We start from the raw sequence: 24813 nt of genomic DNA, 5'->3' as shown, positions 1-24813 counted from the left end.
TTTGGAACACAGATATTACAAATAAGATTAATGCATGCAGCAACTCCCAAGCATTTAATCATCTAAACACTTTTTCTTGTAATTCTAACAATTTCACTTTTTTCTATGTATTATCCTCCATATTTGTGTCACAATTATTCTATCAATTTTAACCCACAAGTAAGCCAGACAGATTCCAGCTATGTATTTATCAGTGTCCACTTGAGACATGGGGACCGTAGCATGAGCTGGCGCCTGGCCTGCCAGCATCACACATTTCATTTAAGAATGAAACCAGTTTTCAATAATAGATTCATTAACACTGATGTGACCAAAGACGTTCCTCACTACAGGGTTTTAGTTGTGACTGCATATTAAAGGTTACAAGGGAAAAGAGACACATCAAATAAAATAGAGTTCAGCAATCAAAGAGGTTATGGTGAACCACTGCTGTTTTGATCTGTTATTAGACCAAAAAGTCCTTGCTTATGGATACCAAATAAAGTTGTTCCTCTGTTAGTCATGTGAAAACGTTGCTATTTCTAAAAATGAGTTGGCTTGATGGCCTGCAATTTTGTCAGTTATGCCTGTCACATTTTCAAAATTATTGAACTGTACAGTTGCCTTTACAATATGTTCCTTCTCCGAACTGGATAGTCTCATATTTATACTGGTATTATCCAAGAGACGTGCCCCACTATAGATACAATATGTTAGTGCTCAGGGTAAAATGTATTCTTCTGAAGGAGCTTGTTTCAAAACCAGGTTACCTCAGAGCAATTGTGTTATAGTTCTGCACATTTATGAGTATTTCCAGCAAATGTTTGCTTGCAAGTGGCCTGTGCTACATATTTGTGAGAGTCTGGTACGTATTCTGAAGCAAGACAGCTCTTTTCCCATACGGTCCACATAAACAACCAGTTTATATTGTAACTACAGAAGCCAGGCTCTAGTTTCCATTTTCACTGTTGCTTTGGTGTTCATCCTGGATGAACTTATTTTTGTAGGATCTATATAAATGAAGCACATTTTCATTTAAACTAGATCTATTTATTGTAGGTACTTATATGGCCCCCATTACCATGGTCTCTGAGCACCTCACAGTCTTTTTAATATATATATCCTCACAACACCTTATTAAGTAGGGCAGTGCTATTATCCTCATTTTACAGATAAAGAGCTGATCCACAGAGATGACTTGCCTAGGATCACATAGGAAGTATGTGGCAGAAGTGGTAATGAACGCAGGTCTCCCAGGAATAGGGCTCTAACCAACACACCATCCTTCCTTTCATTATAAGAAGTGATAAATGGGCCCTCTGGTGGCTTGCATCTGCATTCTGGTTTTTCTAATACAATTTGAAAGGTGGCTTATCATACTAAATTGGACTGTGCTGTACAGTCTGATTGCCAAATGGTTGTCAAAATGTTCAAAACCAGATTACTCCTCTTCTTCCAAACCAACTACAATATCTCAAAGAACCACAAATCTGGAGGAGGAAGAACAGGAGTACTTGTGGCACCTTAGAGACTAACAAATTGGTTAGTCTCTCTAAGGTGCCACAAGTACTCCTGTTCTTTTTGTGGATACAGACTAACATGGCTGCTGCTCTGAAATCTGGAGGGTAATATAGAGAAAGTGAAATCTGTAAAAAGGTACTATGCCAGCCAGTTCAGTGTAGTGGGCCTGATTCTCTGGTACCTTGCACCTTGTCCATTTACGCCTGTACAAAGTTCGGTGTAAAATGCTACCAGATCAGAATTCATCACTCGCTTGCACTCAGCTAGCATAGGTTTCAAATGATTACATAAAGTGCAAGCCAACTGAATTTCATGCTTGGTGAGTTTAATCTATGTTCATACCAGTCTAAGACGGACTTCAGTTTGAAGGACTGTCAGCCTTTGATGTTTGACTTTCTAGGAATTTCAAAGCAAGGGTCTTGATCCAGCTTGCACTGAAGTTAATGGAAGTTTTGCCATTTAACTTTGATGGGAGCTGGAGCAGACCCAAGTGATTAGCAAATTTAGTGGTCCAAGCTATTTAGGTGCAAGACAGTGTTCCAGGGAAGATGTAACTTACTGGATAGTTGTTAATTGACTGTATTTCTGGTTTAGCTATCTGAAATGTTTTGATTTCACAAAGCCTGTCTCCTTTGAGGAGCAATGTTGTTTGTCTAATTTCCCTTCTGGAATAAAAGACACTGGGTTTAATTGCTGTCTAGTGACTGGACTGTGTAGGTGGCAAGATCAAAGAGGAAGGAAACTGACACACATGGAAAGCAAATGTGAAAAATTAAGCATGCTGTTTTATGCATGGCATAGGACTGTAGAAGCCTAGACAATTAGTGAGGTTACAGGTCTTATTCTGTCCTTTTGCAGTGTCAGAGCAGTAGCTCTGACAAAGTGAATCACACTAATTAGGTCAGAAAGGAACATGCAGAGATTAAAAGAGAAGCTAGTAGGTAGTTTTTGTTTTTTAATAAATATTTACATTAAACTATTTGGTGGTCACCAGGCAGAATACTGGGGAAAGTACAAAAACAAAAAACCAAATCTGATAGTCTGAGCATCAAGTTTAGTGACTGATCAGGAGCATATAACCCTACACTAAAAACAACATTTTATGCACAGAGTGCTCTGCTCTCTCTGTGTAATCAAGGGCTTTGCTTCCTTTCAGGCAGGAAACCCCAACCTTTATAGAACAGTAATAGTCGGTGCTCAAGCAAGTAGTTAAATTGAAATCAGCGGGATTAGTGTTTGCAAGACTGGGCCCCCATATTATATTTACTGAGCTCCTTGGAAGTTCCTGTATCTACTGTTCTGCCCTTTCTTTAGCAGTTAATGTTTTGATAGGTACTTATTTGGTCTGTGAATGCTGGTGTGGTTCTCTCCCTTAATCATTGTATGTCTACTTGGATTTTGCAGCCAATAGAGTTGTGCATACTGCAGCAATCTGTATTGTCTCATTTTCTTTATACCAGAAGTAGAATTGCTCATGGACGTGTACAAAAGTTGCTGGTGTCAGGGCCAGAGAACATTTTCTTGCCCCCAAGAGTGGCTTAGCTGGCTAACCAGTGAAGTGGGGAAAAAAATGGCACAGCGGAGTGGTGCTTCCCAGGAAGTTGGCACCTAGGGCAACCTCCCTGCTGGCCTGCCCCTAAAACTGGCCCTGGTTGATTTCACTAACCCACCATTGATGGCTTCTCACAGTGTTTAAAATCTCTTTGTTTTGGGAATTCTGAACTCAATGAAAAGGTTTGCTGATCTCTTAAATAGGAAACTGCTGGGAACTGCAGGCCAGATCCTCATTAGATCTAAATAAGATTTAGTGCCATCTAAGTGAATGCAGCTATGCTGATTTACACTAACTGAGAATCTGCCCTTGATCTTTCATATATTTGTGCTGCTCATTCAGCATGTTTGTGGTAAGTCCCTTAGCATGCTCTAATGCTTTTAAACCCAAAATGGATTAGGTGATCTCTGAATGAATATAAGCAATGTATTTAATAAATGTTATGGACTTTTGCTTTCTTTAGATGAGTGAGAATGACTGCAAAGATCCCCCCCAGTACTGGACAATTCATGGATTATGGTAAGAACTTAAAACAAATCCTTTTAATTTCAAATTGGAAAAGAATGCCATGTTGGTCTAAATTCAATGCTGGCATAAGCAGTACAGCCTCATTGACTTCAAGTGTAAGGGCCTGATTCTCCTCCTATTTACACCAGTGTAAATCAGAAGTGACTTCATTAGAGACAATGCTGTAAAATGAGCGTGAGGGAGAGAAGAATCAGACTCTTAGACTTGGGGTCAATGGATCTGTAACCACTTAAAGTAGCACTGAATCTGGTCTATATCCTTATAAAAAAGGACACCAGTTGTGCTTCTCTGCTAAGGAATTGTAAATCTGAAAGAGCCATGGGACAAAATTCTGACTCCATAGAATAGCAAAACTCCTATTGACTTCAGAGGAGCAGGGTTTCACCCATGGTGTGTGATTTGATCACAGGACTGGAAGCCAGTGTGGACTCTAATCCCATCTCTGGCATTGACTCTTTGGGTAAATAACTCAATGATTTTTTTTAATCTGTAGAATGGGGATGATAGTATTTAGGCATTACAGGGATTAGTTATTTGATTCTAGACAGGAGTTTGAAGAAGAAAATGTTCATATTATGTTTTATAAGGATTAATACACAGACTTTGAACAACCGTAAACAGCTCCAAGCTGTGGTCTGTAATCCAACTAAAAACATCACCAGCCTTGATACAGAATGTAACTTCTTTAAAATTAGTCTTATCAGTTTTATTTCTGCTTTCACTGCAAATTTACCCAGCTGTATGCATATTAAAATGACTAATTATAGTGTGTTTCTCCTTGAGTTGCTTCATCTTATAGTTTTACGTAGGCATTTTCAGTAGCATAGCTCATAGAGGTTTAATAGCATGACATATGACTTCTAATTTTGATAATAAAGTCACATCAATTTAAGATATGTTTTCCCCTTTTCCATTCCACCTATGGAAGGGAAATTAGGAGAAACTTTTGAAATGTATTTCTAATCTGAAAAATGACTTTGTAAACATGGGATTGAGGGTTACACGTTTGTTATGTCCAAACAATTCCCTTATTAAATGTGCTCATTTTACAAGTACAAATGTTGTTTTCTATCAGCCCTACAAATTCACTTGGATTCTGAAGACCCAATTGTCTACTCGTGTAAATCAGCTAAAGTCAATGGATTTACATGAGTGAAAAACTGGTGCAAGTTGAGAATCAGGCACTGAGAGTCGAGATCGGTTTTTTCCTTCTCCAATAATAAAAGTCCCACAGGTCCAGTTAAGCCCTCTGTATTCCCATCCCATTGTCTTCAAATTATGCTTTCATTGGTGCCTAAGCAACCAGTTACCATCAAAGGGATCTTTGCAGATGCAACTGCATTGCATTGTATTGGTATACAATACTGATGATGATGAATCCAAAAAAAGACTTCAGTTCATTCTCTCTTCTTTGTTCTGTTGGCTCTGCAGAATTAAAAAGAATAATAATAAAAAATATACTTTGTCTGCTGATCTGACTTTGAATACACACAAGGAGCAGATCTGAGGAGGGAGAAGTTATCATGTTTTCCACAGGCAGTTTTCAGAGCAAAATCCCATTTATCACTGAATCTGTGCCTTTGCAGGTTCAAGTCAGACCTCTAACTTACGAGATGTTTAGTTTTTGTGCTGGTGGATGCTCCACTGATTTGCTCTGTCTTAGGAATGTGTAGCGTATTGAAATATAAGAACCCTGCTCTAGCCAGAGACCAAAGTTGTATAGTTCAATACACTGCTGACATATGATCTCACATGCTTGGTGATCATGTGCAGGCACACAAATCAAATTGCAGAATAAGCTCTTTTTTAAAAGTCTATTTCCAAAGTTGCTAATGTAAAGGAGTATAGCTTCCTCTTTTTCTGAGTTCAGAGCACTTGTTAGTGTCTCATGACTGAATGTGGCCTCGGAAGTCTAAACATGTTACAAAAAACTCATAGAAACTTGTGAAAAACATGTCTGTCTCAAAGGAAACAACTGGCTGGAATCTCTGTGAAGATGTAGAGACTTTTCATTAAAAAAATAAGTGATTGGAAGGAAACATACAACAGATTGGTAGCCTATCCTCTGTAAAACTGTCAACAGCATTACAACTAGGTTCCAAGGCAGTTGGAATTTGTGTGGGTCTGGGGAATCATAAGTTGAGTGACTCAGTTAGGGTGGAATTGACTTCATTGGAGAGGACCCAGGCAAAGTCCTCCACACCACTCAGGAACTTAATGCATAGCTAAAGTGGTGTGAAGGGCACAACAGGGTCCTCTGCACTTAGAAGAGTTCAGCCACAATTAGCACGTAATGAATTTTAATGCGTTTGTGTTGGTTAAAATGCTGTAGAGATTGACTTGGGTGCCTTGGATTTTTAAACTCAAATTTCAAAGCTATAATCTTGTAACTTTGAAATGTAGCTCCGTGACATGACTTTTTCCACCCAGTACCTAATAGTGGGCATTCTGTTTTCATTTGTATATTTCTTCCCTAGGCCTGATAAAGTAGACGAATGTAATAGAACATGGCACTTCAATGTGACTGAAATTAAGGTAATTTAATTTATTTAAATTAAAATGTTAATTCTGAGCAGGATTGAACACAATTACGTTTTCAAATCCCAAATATATATAACTTCATAGCATATCACTTCTGATTTAATTTGTGATCTGAGATGGTTACGCTTTTAAAAATTCCCATTCCAACATTCATTAGGTGTTTTATTCCCTTATTCTAAGTCTCGATGAAGTTCAACGACTCCCTCAAATCACCATTGGTTTTGTATATACACATGGCTTGAGTTATTCCCTAGTCTTTTCAAGTAGAAACTCGCAGAACACTGGCTCTGGGCCACCTGGGGCAAAAAGTCTTTCTGGAGGGGAGGTTATGACTAGTGCACCCCTTGCAACTTCTGTACTGCTGGGCAGCCCAGCACCTGGGAGTCCAGTAGTAGGACTCCTGTTGAGTGTCATCTGTTGCTTAAAACTGTTCCTCTGAGGGAACTAATAAGGGAAGTGAAAGTGGTGGTGGCTGCAGCCTGTCTTTTCCCAGACGTGAGGTACATCTGCAAGCTGGGGTGCAGGGAATGCAAATTAAGGAGAGCTGAACTGTAAGCTCTATGATGAATTTGACTTCTTTCAAACCATAAAGAATGGAAAAGTCCATTTATCAGTCAAACATTGCTTTATAATACCGAGTGGGGGATTAAAGGCTGGAGATGAGTAAAACAGGAACTGTACAATTTAACAGGATTTCTGTAAGGTTGCAGAAATTAATCAGTTAATTAAACAGTTACAGAAACGTATCTTATTTCAAGAAAGGAAATATTTTTGTACAGTGTTTCAAAATCTAATTGTACATTTGCATCTGAAACAGCCATAAGGATACATTTTCACCATATCAGCGCATACAACCTCTTAATCTCCTAGCAATAATTTTTTTCACTTATATAATGGGTTTCAGCCAAGAATCTTCAAGTAGATGGGCAATCTTTTGAAATTGTATCCATTTATGTATGTTGAGTATGAAATCACTTTTCAGCTTCACAGGGTAGATACATATTTTTAATTTCTAGGATCTCTTGCCAGACATGAGACACTACTGGCCTGATATACTCCATTCATCTCCTAATCGCACCCAGTTCTGGTGAGTTCAAGCTACAATGGAAAATAATTTTGGATGTATCTTATAGTCTTTCTGAATGACTATCTGAAGGAGCCTTTGGTACCAGGCTTCAGATGCTTGCTGGAGTTGCATGGAAAACCTTGGAAAAACAACTTTAAAAATGATTCTGTCCTTTCCTTCTGTGTTTCTTATTCTTTGTCAATATTAATATTTACATGGGAGCAGGATCTCTGGCCTCAGTCTTCCAAAGGATTACCTGTGTAACTTACACCTTTATTGAGTCCCGGTGACTACCATGAGAGTCAGTGCAGTCATCTAGACCTGATAAGTGTCATATACAGAGCTCCTGTAGGTGTATCACACATTCCTATAGGACTGGCAAAATGGCACACATTTAGAGAGGGAAGGAGAGAGACATTTCTCATACAAGAAGTATATGAAGGTGCAGAGAGCAACCAATCAAGAACCTGTGAGTTCTTGTCAAACTTGATAGTGTTCTTTGAGATTACAAATTGGTTGACAAGGCAACCGTGTTGACATCCTACACATATACTTCTGTAAGGCATTTTGATGTAGCACCACACAATATCCTGAGGTTTCTTGGTGTGGTGTGGTGTTTTTGTAAAAGCACTATACAAAAATCAGTGCAGCCCATATTGGATTTATTTAAAAACTGGTTAACTGATAGATCTTAAAAAAAAACCCCAAAACCCTAAATGGGAGTCATTATCTAATGTTGGTGTTTCTAATGGTGTCCCACAGGGACTTGTTCTTTCCCCAGCTCTGTTCATTATCTTTATCAATAATCTGGAAATAAATATAAAATTAGTGCTGCTAATATTTACAGATGGCCCACAAATTGGTAAAGCAATAAATAATGATAAAGATAGGTTTGATCCATATTCCTCGATAGAACTTATAGTAAACTGTCGTCACTTAACAACATGCATTTTAGTACAGCTAAACACAAGGGCGTACTTCTGGGAATCAAGACTGTAGGTCACATTTATAGGATGGAGGACTGTGTCTTGGAAAGCAGGACTGCAGTTAGTAATATTAGTAACAGGATAAACATGATTCTTACTGTGTATGGTATTCTGCAAGGTCTTTGGCATTTGCAGTAGGCTAAGCTCGTTACTATGGTTTCCATGTCTCCTCTGTGTTCAGTCAAAGAAGGGAAGATAAAAACTGTTTTCTTTCTTTCTCCCATTGCAAATTGTGACGGGGCAAGGCCAGATGGCTATGGTAAAGTAATGGGAGTCAGATATATTAGTCACAGGCTAAAGAAATCCCTGTTACTGGAATAAGCAAATGGCAGCTGCTCCAGGTCAATTAAGACACCTGGGACCAATTAAGATCTTTCCAGAAGGCAGGGAGGACAACTAGGTTGATTGGGACGGCTGAAGCCAATCAGGGGCTGGCTGAAATTAGTTAAAAGCCTCCCAATTAGTCAGGTGGGCGTGCACGTCAGGAGCAATAGGAGGAAGTTGCGCTGTTGGAGAGACTGAGCAGTATACACCATATCAGGCACAAGGAAAGAGGCCCTGAGGTAAGGGTGAAGTGGATCTTGAGGAAGTGTGGGTTGCTGTGGGGAAGTAGCCCAGGGAATTGTACGTGTACTGTTTCTAAGAAGTCAGCTACCATAGCTGATACTATTAGGGTCCCTGGGCTGGAGCCCGGAGTAGAGGACAGGCTCCCCCTTTTGCCCTCTGATGAATCACTGAGACTGGGAGACAACATAGACTGTGCAAGAGAGGATAGCTTCTCCTCACCTCCCTCACTGGCTTATGATGAAAATGGCTCAGTAGGCTTGCCTCTAGAGAGAGAGGAGCTACGTGGAGGGTCACAGTGAGCCTCTGAGGCTAGCAAAATCCACCAGGAAATGCAGGACCCACGGAGACAAGGACAGAGCTTTGTCCCAAAATGTGTTAATTTTCCATATCTCCTTGATAAATGCTTGAAGTTGCTGGCTCACTAGAGACATTGTAAGTCTGTTTCACACTACGGGTTCCTTGTATAGATGTGAAAAGGAGATAGAGCATGCCTGTGAATGAAGAGCCTTTCCTGCCCAAAACTTCAACCCAAAAAGTTAATGGACTCATTCAGTATTTTATTAAATTCTCCCAGCTGCTGAGTTAAAATCCTTCACTGACTTAGTTTCTGAGGTGCTTTCCATTAGGATTGGGTAGTTTATCTCCACCTATCGGACTGAAAATTCTCCGGGAGAGTATCATAAAGCAGGCAGGGAGAGTGGCTGTCCTTTTGACCCTGCCCTCTCCCTACACAGAAAGCCCAATCCCCGCATAGTTCCAGGGCGAGAGAAATATGTCACAGAACTGGCACTTCCTGCACCCTGATCAACTGCTCTTTACTCCACTTTGCTCATTGAAACAGTTGGGAGCTTTTGGACTGAAGAGTGAATGTAGGAGTTTGTTTCTTTTTTCTGAGGGGGAAAGTTAAGATATGATATCATGGTAGTGTACAGTAGATCTTGATAAACATTAGTGAAATATTTTCAAACAAGTTTGTTGGTGAAAAACGGCTATTTGATCAAAATGGAAAAAAAAATCCTTGAAAACTTTGAATCCGCTCTAGTCCCATATATCATCATGGCTACCAATGCCATTTAGTATTTCTAACTCAAAAGCTAGCCAAAAGCAGTCTTGCCAGAAGCTGAAATAACCTGGGGATACCAGCAGTATAAAAGCAATATGGCAGTTGGTTTAGGTATGTTTTAATTCTTTTTCTGTGACCAGTATTATTTGACTGTGAGAAATCCTTTCCTTTAATACTGGGAGCTGTTTAATAAGATACAGTGTTGCCTTAAATATGGCTGTAATTATAGATTTTTATGAATCTACAAACTTTTAGCAAACCTAACATCGCTGAAATGCTTCCACATTTTTTACTTTAGTTAAAATAGTTCTAATGAAACAAATAAGCATTCCTTGTAAATATTCCTTTTTTAGAGTATAAAACACTGAAAATTCAGCATAAAGACCTAAAAGTGAAACGGACTAAATAGATTTTTTTTTTGAAAGCTAAATGAAAGAATTATATTAAAGAGCATAGAAAGTGACAAATAAATGGATTTTAAAAAATCCTTCCACTTAAGAATGTAAGATCTTAGTAAAATAGGAAAGAGAAATGTGTGTATTCTACAATTTATCATTTTTAAATTGAAAGTGTCCCTTGTGGAGTAATTGTTTAGGGGGAAATTCTTGAAAAGATTGTTCAGCCCAAACATATAAGGCTGTAGTCTCAACCCAAATGTGTACAGCACAGAAGAAAGAATCAACAGGCCTGGCAACTATCTGCATCTAATCCCCTTTGAGTACTGCAAGTTATGGACAGCTGTGTGTTGCAGCTCCTCAAGAGTCCTCTCTCAATATCTACATGCCACTGCATTTGTTTAGTTCTCAGACCCACCTGATATAACTCTAGCTTTGTCTACCATACACACTCAGGCTTCAGTGCTCCTGTAAAGAGGAGCAGAACTCTGCAGTGCTGTTTGGACACCCCGTCTTCCGTCTACAATGTTGAGCTCAACTATTTTTGCTGCATCGTAGGTATTCTGCAGCTCTGCGTAGTGCAGAGGCAGAATAACTGATGTCAGCACATGGTAAAAAGTGATGGAGCAGGGCAGGTTGCATAAGTGAGTCCTCTTGCATGCCCATTAGCAGAAGGAAATCAAAAGAGGGGACTGTCTCGCTGAATACTCCATTTGAATGCTGAGCATTTGAACTCGTGTCCTTAGACACACCTGTTGTGCAGTAATGCCTTGCCTCTTTTTTCCCCCCATGCTGCTGAGGGTCAGGGAGATCCACAATTGGTTTGTTGTTGGGTAGTTTTGTTTATTTACTCTTTTCTGCCCGTAGAGAGGACTGTCTTGCATCCATATTCGGCACAAGCATGAGCTGATGATCAAGTGTGGTGACCTTGCCTCTCTTGCAGCTTCTCTTTAAGAAGGGTTATCTTAATTTTTTTGTTACAAGCTGGGGCAAGCACCCTGTCCTGGACACTCACCATGCTGCAGTGAACCCAAACTTTGGGTCCCATGAGTTCTTGCTGTGCTAGGCAGAGCTCTTGGCAGTGGAGACACTACAGTCCGGTTGCCCAGGCCCTGAAACTGTCAACAGTTCTTCCAAGCAGCTGCTGCATGCTTCTAAAGTTCCACCAAAGTGCAGATCTTCTGGTTTGTAGTTTGGTATAGATACTTACAGATTTGTATTAACTCTAAAGAAACAATGCTATAGCAATGAGAGAAACATTTTCATTCTAAACTCCTAATTTCAGTACTTATACAGTCTTCCAGTTACACATAACCACTCCCCATCTCCAAATCTTGAACTCAGTCTTCATACTCACTCCCAGCTCAAAAGTAAATGTGTCATTTTTTCCAATTCCAAGTATTTAATAAGAGTTTTCATAATTTAAGTAAGTTCTTTAACTTTTATTGTAAACATATAAGCATCCTGCAAAAGAAAAAAAATTGGACTTGTGCCTCTTCTTTGTGATGTATAAAGGGGGCATCACAAGAGTCAAGGGATTGAAAGCAAGGCATCCCAAAAGTGAAGGGATTTCTTTAATCATTCATGACAGGATTTTTGTGTTTTGTGCTGACATCTATTTAACCCCAGTCACTAATGAAACATTTTGGGAAAAGGATGTCCGTGTTAAAAGATTCCACACCTGCATCTTTCACAGTAAATATGCCTTGAGATATAGCTGAATCTCCTGCTTTGTATGTGTTAGTCCACTGACAAAACAGAGTATGGCTTTTTTTTTCTTTTTTTTGCATTACATTCTGGGGTACTGATAGCCTTGACATTATAGTAAGAAACCAGGTTTTCGGACGTCTTCATTGTTTTTAAAATTCAATTTGACGCATGGCCTGCTACCGTAGTGTACAAGACCTCACTAAAGTTTATACTAAAAGAAATTTAGAAACGTTAGCGCTTTAGGCAAATTCTCACAGTTTAACTTTCTGAACGTGACTCATTTCTCATAATACATTTTTTTATCACACTAGTATGACTAAATTTTGTCAAGCCATGACTAACTTGGATATGTTCTGCTTACCTAAGTTAGCGCACAAAGCATATTTTTCAGATGGTTTTCTGTATCTGTGTAAGTTATTTATATGGCCCACCATCATCATAGTTCCCGGGCACATCACAATGTTCAATATGTTTATCCTTACAACACTCCTGCAAGGTAGGGAAGTATTACTTATTCCTAATTTACAGGTGGAAAAATGAGTCACAGAGATACTAATCTATTTGCCAGGGTCATACAGGATGTCTGTTGCAGGATAGGGAATTGAACACAGATATCGCAGTCCCAGACTAGTACCTTAACCAACGGACCATCCTCCTTTTCTCTCTTGTATAGTTTATAGGACAGTCTGAAACTCTCTCATGCAGTGTTACTGAAAAAAATGTTCCCAGTTCATCAGCCAGATAGAACTCGGTTTCTGTACTAAATAATAAAATCTCATGAAGGCAGGGCTTTTGTATTGTATGTTCTACTATATGTGGCACTAAATTGTTATCAGACTTGAAAAATATATCCTGTTACTGGATGGCTTCATAAGTCTTGTTACAATTCAGAATCCACAAAACCCTGAAGCCCAATGTGTAAAATGTAGCTGTTCTTAGCTCTGCCACTGACTGCAACATTTATGGTCTCAGTCAGTGGGCAAGTTAGTGTCTCTCTTCTTTTGATCAAACGATTGTCTCATCCTGATATTTCCTTAGCAATTTGCACTAATAGAACTGTGAAAATCTGCCTTCCTACAGAAATGTTTTCTCTTTGTGTTGTGTGCTCTACTACATGCTAGGGTTCTCTGCCTTATCACATCTAATCCAGTCTCAGTCTGAGATGCTGGCACCGGGAATGGGAGGCTTCTCATTTTTCACACCTGGCACCTATGGCAAAGTGAACAAGATGTATTTGTAGAAATCAGTATCTCTGCTGACTTGTATTGAGGTGCAGGGTGATACAGGGAGAGGATTTGGGGGGTTTGGAGTGGGATTTTTGCCTACGCTAGCTGATTGTATGTGCAGTTGGTTTGTAAGAGATGTGGTGATTTTCTCCTGTTTCAGTTATGAACATCTGTCACATGCTTGTTCTTATACTAATATTGGGATAAGAATGCTTTATCTTAAAGGGACGTTCTCTTAGCTCTCTGAGTATACCTGAGCAGATTCCATGCCTCCTAAAAACTGAATTTAGCTTTGTTCCCATAGGAAGCATGAGTGGGAGAAACATGGGACCTGTGCAGCCACAGTGGAGCCTCTTAATTCTCAAAAGAAATATTTTGGTAGAACATTGGATCTCTACCAGAAACTTGACCTCAACAGGTATGGAAATCTACCCCTTCTGTTGGTTTATTATTTTAGTGGTGCAAAAGGTTTTGATGTACACTTAACAACAAAGAAAAGAATCCTAAAAATGTCATTCTGCAGTGGAAAAATGACTGTTGATGCCAGCTCTTTAATAATGTACTCTAGAGCCACAGCAAGGTTTATTCTGCTACCATTTTAAGTTGTAGTACAGTCTCCTTTTCTCATCACACGATACTAGGCACCAATCCAACTTCCATTACAGTCAGTAAGTGTCTTCATTGTCTCTAATGAGTCCAATTTTGCCATCCTTTTCAGGTAAAACTCTTGGTGACTGCAATGAGAATGACAGGATTGGCCCTTGAGGTAGATTTATTTTTAGATACCATAGGCTGCCATTTGTTTACTGAAGCCCTGATCCTGCACACACTTACACATGTGCTCAACTTTACTTCTATGAGTAGCCCTTGTAATTTTTATGGGATTACTCACAGCAGTAGAGTTAAGTATATGCAAAGGCATTTTCAGGATCAGGGCCTGAGATGGTTGCATGGTGTTATAATAGACAGTCAAATTGGAAGTCAAGTTTTGGCTACTATACCTTTTAGAAGTGCTGTAATGTAACCAGAAACATTCTTGTAGATTTTTAAAAATCTATATACAACACTGTGCTTGAGAAACTAAATTTTACAATAGTAGGGCCAATAAAAAAAAATTGATAACATTTTAGAAAATAAAATGCATTCATCGTTTCTCTTAGTGGAAAAGGACAAGTCAAGGGCAAAACTCTTGTTCAGCTTCTGAGAGAGAGAATAATAGACTAGGATTTAGGGACTATAGAGGAAGGATCCAATAGAAACAGAGGACAGCCTGAAAGACCAATGTCAACCAGTGCCAAAGCCCCCACCATGCACTCATAAGCAATTAACAGTGTGTTATGTCTTCCTATTCCTATTGGATGATCCCGTCTCTCTGCTCTAGCACACTGGTGGCTACACAAAAAAAACTTTTAGATGGGATATAACAACTTGTCCTAGCTCCTTAGGTATACATTAATTAGGAGCATTTTTAAAAATGCCCCCTATGTAGTGACTAGCAGGCTGAACCACATCTGAATACCCCCTAGCTCAGTGGTTTGAGCACTCTGAGAGGTGGGAGACCCCTGTTTTGAATCCTTCCTCCCCCTTTGACGGAAAGGGGGGAATTGAACATGGGGTCTCCCACCTCTCAGGAGAGTGCTTAAGTCACGGGGCTAAAAGTTATAAGGTGGGTGGCAGCACCACCACCTCGTCCTTCTTTGGCAGAATTTTGAATGGGACCTTTTGAGCACACCTACTGGATTGGGCACTGCCTCTATTTAGGTGGGCTAAGGACTATCTTCCCTTGGTTCATGGATCACTCTGGGACGTAAGCAGGAGATAGATGTCAGAACACCTAGAGGAAGACCGCAGTGAACATGCACAGAGGCAGAAACATAGGTGCCTACAGAACTTTCACTATGGAAAAATGTAGGTGCTGAGTGAGCGTGGGTGCCTACAGGGTTCAGTGGGAGTATTGAGGATTGCAGTGGAGGCAAGAGGGTTTTAGGTTCCTAAAACAGGGGTCCACTAAAGTACTTTGGCTCATCCCACCTATCCTGCTTAGCTTTATTGAATGACTTATCATTTTAAAAATATGCTTTTAATATTAAATTAACTGGAAAACTTGTTTTGATTATTCTCAGCTGACAATGGTTCTGAATCCTGAGCCACACTCCAGCTGCTTTGTGCTCTTCCACTGGTATAAAGTGACCTTAAACTTGGCAAATCTCCCTGTGTACAGGGATTTCCAGTAGCACACAGTGACCATAACAACTCCTATTCCTCTCCCTCCCTCTCTCTGGTCAGTTGAGGGAAAAGAGATGTGACCTGCTGCTCTAACCTGTATCACATGACTGACACGCCATAGCCCATGGATTTGGGGAGTGCAGAGAATGCCGTGGGACCCTCTCCCAGCTACAACTGAGGATCTGGCTCTAATGGTTAAAGTTGATTCCAGCAGGAGAGTTCTCACTGCACCAGCCAAGGAGTAAGGAGAATGCTAGAAGCTCGGGAAAGGACGGGGAGTTGAGCTTCTCCCATTCCCCTTGCTTTAATCTGTCTGTCTGGCTCCCTCACTGGGATTTTCCATTTATCCATTGGTTAGCTGTAGCATATCTACATGCAGTGACTCCCATAAAATGTAAAATGTATTACTCCACAAAAGGCATTTTGTATTCATTTCAGTTGTCTCCTGAAAGTTGGGATAAAGCCAAGCAGTACCTATTACCAGGTAAGAAGCTGTCATACTTATAAAGTCATTTTAATGTATTGCTGCTAAAAGGCATGGGTAGCTTCAAACCTGCTGCAGATAAGCAATCTCTTCTAATTGTATAGCTGTTTACAGTTGTTTTTCATGCAAAAGGCTTTTTGTGATGGTACAAATATGGAATTTGTTGAAGTGATGCTATATGCCTTTTAGCTCTCTCTGGCTTTTAAATCTTCAGATGACAGCCATAAAAGAAGCCCTCACAAGTGTTTATGGAGTAACACCAAAGGTTCAGTGCCTTCCTCCAGAAGAGGTAAAAATTTCTTTTATTATTTCCTTTGATTGAAGTAGTAGACAAAAGTTAACCTTGATGAAACTAAATGTATTAACTTCTAATGATTTTTCCTCTCTCTTTGGCTTCTATGTTGGGACATTCCAAGTATCCCCTGAAATATAAGGAGTACTTGTGGCACCTTAGAAACTAACAAATTTATTTGAGCATAAGCTTTCGTGAGCTACAGCTCATTTCATCCGATGCATTCGGTGGAAAATACAATGGGGAGATTTATATACACACATAGAGAACATGAAACAATGGGTTTTATCATACACACTGTAAGGAGAGTGATCACTTAAGATGAGCTATTACCAGAGGGGGGGAAGGGGAGAAGGAAAACCTTTTATGGTGATAATCAAGGTGGGCTATTTCCAGCAGTTAACAAGAACGTCTGAGGAACAGTGGGGGGGTGGGGTGGGGGGGAGAAATAACGTGGGGAAATAGTTTTACTTTGTGTAATGACCCATCCACTCCCAGTCTCTATTCAAGCCTAAGTTAATTGTATCCAGTTTGCAAATTAATTCCAATTCAGCAGTCTCTCGTTGGAGTCTGTTTTTGAAGCTTTTTTGTTGAAGGATAGCCACTCTCAGGTCTGTAATCGAGTGACCACAGAGATTGAAGTGTTCTCTGACTGGTTTTTGAATGTTTTAATTCTTGACGTCTGATTTGTGTCCATTTATTCTTTTACATAGAGACTGTCCAGTTTGACCAATATACATGGCAGAGAGGCATTGCTGGCATATGATGGCATATATCACATTGGTAGATGCGCAGGTGAAAGAGCCTCTGATAGTGTGGCTGATGCGAGTAGGCCCCATGATTGTGTCCCCTGAATAGATATGTGGACAGAATTGGCAATGGGCTTTGTTGCAAGGATAGGTTCCTGGGTTGGTGGTTCTGTTGTGTGGTGTGTGGTTGCTGGTGAGTATTTGCTTCAGATTGGGGGGCTGTCTGTAAGCAAGGCCTGGCCTGTCTCCCAAGATCTGTGAGAGTGATGGGTCGTCCTTCAGGATAGGTTGTAGATCCTTGATGATGCGTTGGAGAGGTTTTAGTTGGGGGCTGAAGGTGATGGCTAGTGGCGTTCTGTTCTTTTCTTTGTTGGGCCTGTCCTGTAGTAGGTGACTTCTGGGTACTCTTCTGGCGCTGTCAGTCTGTTTCTTCACTTCAGCAGGTGGGTATTGTAGTTGTAGGAATGCATGATAGAGATCTTGTAGGTGTTTGTCTCTGTCTGAGGGGTTGGAGCAAATGCGGTTATATCGTAGAGCTTGGCTGTAGACAGTGGATCGTGTGGTGTGATCTGGATGAAAGCTAGAGGCATGTAGGTAGGAATAGCGGTCAGTAGGTTTCCAATATAGGGTGGTGTTTATGTGACCATCGCTTACTAGCACCGTAGTGTCCAGGAAGTGGATCTCTTGTGTGGACTGGTCCAGGCTGAGGTTGATGGTGGGATGGAAATTGTTGAAATCCTGGTGGAATTCCTCAAGGGCTTCTTTTCCGTGGGTCCAGATGATGAAGATGTCATCAATGTAGCGCAAGTAGAGTAGGGGCATTAGGGGACGAGAGCTGAGGAAGCGTTGTTCTAAGTCAGCCATAAAAAGGTTGGCATACTGTGGGGCCATGCAGGTGCCCATTGCAGTGCCGCTGATTTGAAAGTATACATTGTCCCCAAATGTGAAATAGTTATGGGTGAGGACAAAGTCACAAAGTTCAGCCACCAGGTTAGCCGTGACATTATCGGGGATACCGTTCCTGACGGCTTGTAGTCCATCTTTGTGTGGAATGTTGGTGTAAAGGGCTTCTACACCCATAGTGGCTAGGATGGTGTTTTTAGGAAGATCACCGATGGATTCTAGTTTCCTCAGGAAGTCAGTGGTGTCTCGAAGGTATCTGGGAGTGCTGGTAGTGTAGGGCCTGAGGAGGGAGTCCACATAGCCAGAGAATCCTGCTGTCAGGGTGCCAATGCCTGAGATGATGGGGCGTCCAGGATTTCCAGGTTTATGGATCTTGGGTAGCAGATAGAATACCCCAGGTTGGGGTTCCAGGGGTGTGTCTGTGGGGATTTGTTCTTGTGCTTTTTCAGGGAGTTTCTTGAGCAAATGCTATAGTTTCTTTAGGTAACCCTCAGTGGGATCAGAGGGTAATGGCTTGTAGAAAGTGGTGTTGTAGAGCTGCCTAGTAGCCTCTTGTTCATATTCCGACCTAGTCATGATGATGACAGCACCTCCTTTGTCATCCTTTTTGTGATGTCAGAGTTGTTCCTGAGGCTGTGGATGGCATTGTGTTTGCACGGCTGAGGTTATGGGGCAAGTGATGCTGCTTTTCCACAATTTCAGCCCATGCATGTTGGCGGAAGCACTCTATGTAGAAGTCCAATCTGTTGTTTCGACCTTCAGGAGGAGTCCACCCAGAATCCTTCTTTTTGTAGTGATAGTAGGAAGGTCTCTGTGGGTTAATATGTTGGTCAGAGGTGTGTTGGAAATCGGATGTTCTTGTTAACTGCTGGAAATGGTCCACCTTGATTATCACCATAAAAGGTTTTCCTCCTCCCCTTCCCCCCCTCTGGTAATAGCTCATCTTAAGTGATCACTCTCCTTACAGCGTGTATGATAAAACCCATTGTTTCATGTTCTCTATGTGTGTATATAAATCTTCCCACTGTATTTTCCACCAAATGCATCGGATGAAATGAGCTGTAGCTCACAAAAGCTTATGCTCAAATAAATTTGTTAGCCTCTAAGGTGCCACAAGTGTTCCTTTCCTTTTTGCAAATACAGACTAACACAGCTGCTACTCTGACCCCTGAAATATATTTACCGCAAAGCATACAGTACTCAACTGTTTCTGCTTAGGCCAAATCTTAGCTCTGTCCTACTAAAAATAAAAAGACTTTGCCTGATAGCACATGGGGATCAGGCAAATTCAGAGCCTTACCCAGTGTCCCGAAGGAATTCCTGTTTGGAGAAGTTTAAACCAAGTTTTATGGCTTTTCCTATGATTCGGAAAGACACAGCTAAATGGTCTGTCTTCTCCCGCCAAGGCTGCCTAAATATTTGGTTCCATTTTCCCTTTCTGTGCCAGCAACTGATCTATAAGTTAGCGTGCAGTAGAGAATTTAGTGTGCACAATCAGTACATTATGGCACAAATACAATTCTACCAAAGTAAAATAAACTATATATTTAAGCTACAAAACAATACACATGGCACTGAGTTTAGTTAGCTATGTAGGCTGTGATTTCCCCCTCCCTTTTAACTATCACTTTGAGTTTTTATCTTTCCTAAAAAGGTCACAGATCAGCTCTAACAATCACTAATTTCCCTTTATCACAGTTTAATAAAGCTGTTTTGCTGGAAAACATTTGGCGGAGTTATCCCACACGTGCAGAAAGCTATTTCATGAAAACCATTCCAAGTTAAAATTGCTTTTAGAGTTGAATATCTTTTTTTATGTTGTCAAGTTAATTTGCTTTAGCAATATTCTGAGTCTTTTTATGCTCAGCCTTTCCTTTTTCACATTTAAACCCACTAAATCATAGACTCTAAGGTCAGAAGGGACCATCATGATAGTCTAGTCAGACCTCCTGCACATTGCAGGCCACAGAACCACAGCCACCCACTCCTGTAATAGACCCATAACCTATGGCTGAGTTACTGAAGTCCTCAAATCATGATTTAAAGACTTCAAGTTACAAAGAATCCACCATTTGCACTAATTTAAACTTGCAAGTGACCCATGCCTCATGCTGCAGAGGAAGGCAAAAAAAACCCCAGGGTCTCTGCCAATCTGACCCAGAGGAACATTGCTTCCTGATACCAAATATGGCAATCAGTTAGACCCTGAGCATGTGGGCAAGACCCACCAACTATCAAAACCAGTTGCCGCCCTTTTAAGGGCTTTTTAAACAACAAATGAAAATTGGAGCTTTGCCATCAACTTCAGGGGGAACAGGAATTTGCTCCAGTGCTTTTAATCAAGAGGGGCTGTATGTGTGGAACAGGTTAAAGCCTGGTTATTTCTATTCTGGAAAGGAGGAATAGGGGAGGCAATGATAGTGGTGCAAACAGTGATTGCTGTCATGGAGACTGTTCAGGGGTGTATGCATTTACTTCGTTACAAAAAAATCCAATATATTTCTTCGTTTTGTAGGGTGTCCAAATACTACAGTGATGAGAAATCTCTTTATCAGTATAAATTAGAGCTTCCCTCTAGAATCTTAAAAAATGATAGCCAATATCTTAGGTATTGTGACAGGGTCGGGCCAGATGGCTACAGGAGAGTGATAGAAGGCAGATATATTAGCCCCAGATTAATTAGGTCCCTTTTCCCTGGGTAAAGTAACAGGGAAGGTTCCAGAACAATCAGGAACTTTCTGGAAACAATTAAGGCAGATGGGCTGATTAGAACACCTGCAGCCAGTCAAGAAGCTGCTAGAATCAATTAAGGCAGGCTAATCAGGGCACCTGGGTTTAAAAAGGAGCTCACTTCAGTTTGTGGTATGCGTGTGAGGAGCTGAGAGTGAGAAGGCGTACTGCTGGAGAACTGAAGAGTACAAGCATTATCACACACCAGGAGGAAGGTCCTATGGTGAGGATAAAGAAGGTGTTGGGAGGAGGCCATGGGGAAGTAGCCCAGGGAGTTGTAGCTGTCGCACAGCTGTTCCCGGAGGCACTCTAGACAGCTGCATTCCACACGGCCCTGGGCTGGAACCCGGAGTAGAGGGTGGGCCCGGGTTTCCCCCAAATCCTCCCAACTCCTGGTCAGACACAGGAAGAGTTGACCTGGACTGTGAGTTCACGAAAATGGCCAAACTGAGGGCTGCTGTGAATTTCCAAGGCGAGCAAATCCACCAATAAGCGCAAGACCCACCAAGGTAGAGGAGGAACTTTGTCACAGTATCCAATGGATTCACTGACCTGCACACTTTGTGAATTGCATAAAGGGAACAAGGTATCTGTACTATGAACTGTATGCAGTAGATACTTCTAGAAACATTATCCACCCGTACCTTTACAGTGACATGTCTTCAATATACCATAAGAACAAGCAAACTATATCTAGAGCAGGGATCTCAAACTCAAATCACCACAAGGGCCACATGAGGACTAGTACATTGGCCTGAGGGCCGCATTACTGACATCTTTTCATACAAAGATACAAAAGCCCCTTGCTCTGCCCCCGGCCCTGCCCCTACTCCACCCCTTCCATGAGGCCCCGCCTCCTGCCACTCATTCCTCACCCCCATTCCAGCCCCTTCCCCAAAGTCTCCGCCCCTTCCAGCCCCGAGTCCAACCCCTTCCCCAAATCCCAGCCCCGCCTCTTCTCCGTCTCCTCTCCTGAGCGTGTTGTATCTCTGCTCCTCCACCTTCCCTTCTGGGAAGTCCTAAGCATCACCAAACAGCTATTGGCGGGAAGCGCTGGGAGGACAGCTCAGGGAGGGATGGATGCGGAGAGGGAGCAGGGGGGTGAGGGGAGCTATGGTGGGCTGCAGGAAATAACTCCGCGGGCTGCCTGTTTGAAACCCCTGATCTTGAGGATTAGCTTATTTTCTCCTCTACAACAAGAAGCCTCTGTGAGTGCCTTCTAAAGCTGAGTATCTCATTTTTACTGTTTCTAGGGTGAAGAAGTGCAAACAATTGGTCAAATTGAATTCTGTTTTACCAAAGACTTGGAGCTGAGAAACTGTACACACTCAGAGGTTGAATCCTACGTAATGCCAAACAACTGGCATTTCGGACCTGAGGAGTTGTCTGTCTGTAATGATACCCTGACGTATTACCCTGCACAGGTTCAGTTTTATAACTGAAGCCTTCAGAACTTGAAATACTTGGTAACAGATACCTTTTTAAAATGAGATACTTTGCAAAGCAATGGGAAAAGCTGTTTTGAGTAAGTGATACTATGCTCGCCTACCTCACGGGAGCGTTGTGGGAATTAATGTTTGAAGTGCTATAAGTATAAGGTGATTCTTTTGTATTAAAGAGGCAATGGGCCAGATTCTAATGTCAGTTACATAGCTGGAAATCTATGGTAATTGCACTAATTTAACTAAGGTCGGAATCTGACTTTTTTTTTTACTATAGGAAATACCGTTTAAAAGATAAATGACTTCTCAAAGTTCAGAATTGCATTAAACTCTGATTCTTTATCTGGGCACTTTTTTTTTTTAATTATTATTTTTTGAAATTGCAAACAGAGCAGGAATTTGTCCCTCAGCCCACTATAAAAAGATTCTTATTTCTCAGAGTGAGATGAGTTTCTTGGGAGAGAGATTTATTCAGACATGATAACTAAGGGTCTTGTTCAGAGTTCCTTATGCAGGCAAAACACTGATTAGCTTCAATAAGAATTTTGCTGAGGAGTGCTGAATACAGGCCCGGTCCTATGTGGTGTTAAGCCCCTTTTACAGTCATTGAGCATTGTGTGTAACTGTTATCTCACAGGACTGGGCTTGTTATCTTTGTGTTGTCTTGTTTGGTGAATGAAAAGCTAAGATGCAAACTCCCAAATGTGGCCAGTGGCCACTGATGTTTTTGGTACCCCAGTTTTTGGCTGCCCTTTTCAAAATGCCGAGATTTCTCTCTCCTCCAGGTGCTGAACAGCTATAGTTCCTATATATCTGAGTTGTGAGTGCTCGGCTAGTCTGAAAATTACACCCAAGATGTGTGACTGGGCAGCCAAAAATTGAGGCACCCGTAATCAGTAGCTAGTTCTGAAACTGCTAGCCTGAATGACTCCATATTTTTCTGACATATCTGATATCACCAAGTCCAAATGTTTGAAAACCTACCAATAGAACTGACTTGGTAGGTCAGGAACATAAGAACAGCCATACTGGTCCATCTAGCCCAGTATCCTGTCTTCCAATAGTAGTCAATGCCAGGTGCTTCAGAGGGAATGAACTGAACAGGTAATCATCAAATGATCCATATATCCCATATGAGGAATCTTAAAGGGCCAGGACTTTTTGAATTGTTGCATCACTAAAGAATAAATCACATTATTTTGTAACACTTTAATATTGTAAAGCAGACCGACTTCAAAGGATGCTGGTATTATATGGTCTGGTACGTTTCAGTAATTCCTGTGTGGGATGGCTGAATGCACAATTGAATTTTACTAATAAACATGAAGAGACAAATTCTGTTCTTTGTTTTCAAAGTGAGGGCTCCAGCTGAGTTCTGTGGGAATTTTGCTTGTATATGAAAGAGCGCAGATTGGCTCAATGATCAGAAGTAATTCACTGCTTTTCAGTATTACTTTGGACTGAATCCAGAGAAAGTCAGTGAAACTTTCAAGGATGGTACTTTTTCTTCTGCTAATGCTGTGAGCATCCATAGTTCTTTCGTCAGGACTGATTTAGTAATGAACAACGTATGAAATCATCAGTAATAAGAGGAAATTTTTGTCTTGGGATCTTTTAAAATCTCAGTATGCATGTTTGTCCAGTAACACATCTGTTTGTAATGGCGAGTGCTAGTGCAGGATCCCTTAATGCAATGATTGTCAGTAGAACCGTGTTGGTATTGTTGAATAACTTCTCAATGCACAGTAAAGAGTTACAGGGACAAAGCCTGCTACTGGTAGGGCCCAAAGTTACATTTACATCAGGCTTTTGAAAATACATTTTCAAAAGCCTGATGAAAATGTTTGCATGAAACTAAATCATATTTTTGCTGACTAATTTCCTGTGAAGTTGTGAATCCAAACTACAGTACTGTGTGAAGTGCATGAAACTCAGAGTAAAACAAACCTTCATCCTAGAAGCTTGTACTACATGCAGAATGTTCATTAACATTCCATTTTAGGTCCTTAAGCTTTCCTCAGTTCATGTTAGAATTTTCCAAGCAATAGTAACTGTTGAGACTTACCTAAAACGCATGAAATAATGAGAACATACTTGCTTTCAACAGAGTCTTTCTGAAACCATTAATATGGCTTTTTTCTTCTAATTATGGAGAGCTATCTTTGACAGTAGGGAGACTGTCAGAAAATTAATCCCTGTTGGGTGAAATTCTGTTCTGTGTAGAAAACCAGCGCAAAGCCCTTGTGCTTCTTTAGTACCATTTCGACTCTCATAATAGGGCTTCAGTGGTACATAAGCTTTGTGCTGGTCCTTTACGCAGAGGTTGATTTCATCCCAGTATGAAGAATGGGTTGTGTTGCCAACCTCAGGGATTTAAAAAAACAAACTATGAATCAGTCAGCAGGGTTCTTTTTATTTGTTTTCTGGGGCTGGATCCATCAGGCTCGTTTTCCAGCTTTGCTACTCAACCATGAGGCTGGAAACATGTCTTCTTCAGTGAAAGCTGTGATTCTCACATAACATGAATCTAGGAGCCAGGGCTTAAATTCCACATATAGTGAGACTCATGGTAAAATCATAGGAGTTGGCAACCCTGATAAGCCCTCCCACTTTAGTTATAACTTGGCACTTGAAAGTCTAAAGCTACTGTTTATAAGTTAGTGTACACCTAAAAGGCTTCAGCAATAAGTACTCTAGGGTACTTTTTTAAACTGCTTTCATTTTATTCTGCTATTGGAAACTTATTGGCCCAATTTTGACATTTTGTGATATTGTCCATTATCAAAGCTACAATCAGCAGCTTTCATTCATAATTCAGGATATAATGATAGAGTTTAACTAGCCTTTTGGAAG

At 40.8% G+C, this 24813-nt stretch overlaps 1 protein-coding gene across 3 annotated transcripts in view; it reads left to right on the top strand.

The window, feature by feature from the left end:
- The window catches only part of RNASET2 (ribonuclease T2), an 82776-nt gene that overhangs the window by 19794 nt on the left and 38169 nt on the right, over positions 1-24813 (top strand). For 2 of the 3 annotated variants that reach the window (XM_038394387.2, XM_043511287.1), the window contains exons 4-10: positions 3516-3571; positions 6058-6115; positions 7138-7208; positions 13439-13552; positions 15799-15844; positions 16059-16133; positions 21772-22308. In XM_038394387.2, the coding sequence (XP_038250315.1) occupies positions 3516-3571; positions 6058-6115; positions 7138-7208; positions 13439-13552; positions 15799-15844; positions 16059-16133; positions 21772-21960 (609 nt within the window). In that variant the 3' untranslated portion in view covers positions 21961-22308. Of the gene's footprint in view, positions 1-3515; positions 3572-6057; positions 6116-7137; positions 7209-13438; positions 13553-15798; positions 15845-16033; positions 16134-21771; positions 22309-24813 lie in introns of those variants that run through there. The other variant, XM_043511288.1, reaches the window with a different exon arrangement.

This window comes from Dermochelys coriacea, chromosome 3 (genome assembly GCF_009764565.3).
Source record: "Dermochelys coriacea isolate rDerCor1 chromosome 3, rDerCor1.pri.v4, whole genome shotgun sequence".
Lineage (NCBI taxonomy): Eukaryota > Metazoa > Chordata > Testudines > Dermochelyidae > Dermochelys > Dermochelys coriacea.
This window is presented reverse-complemented; position numbering and strand designations above follow the sequence as displayed.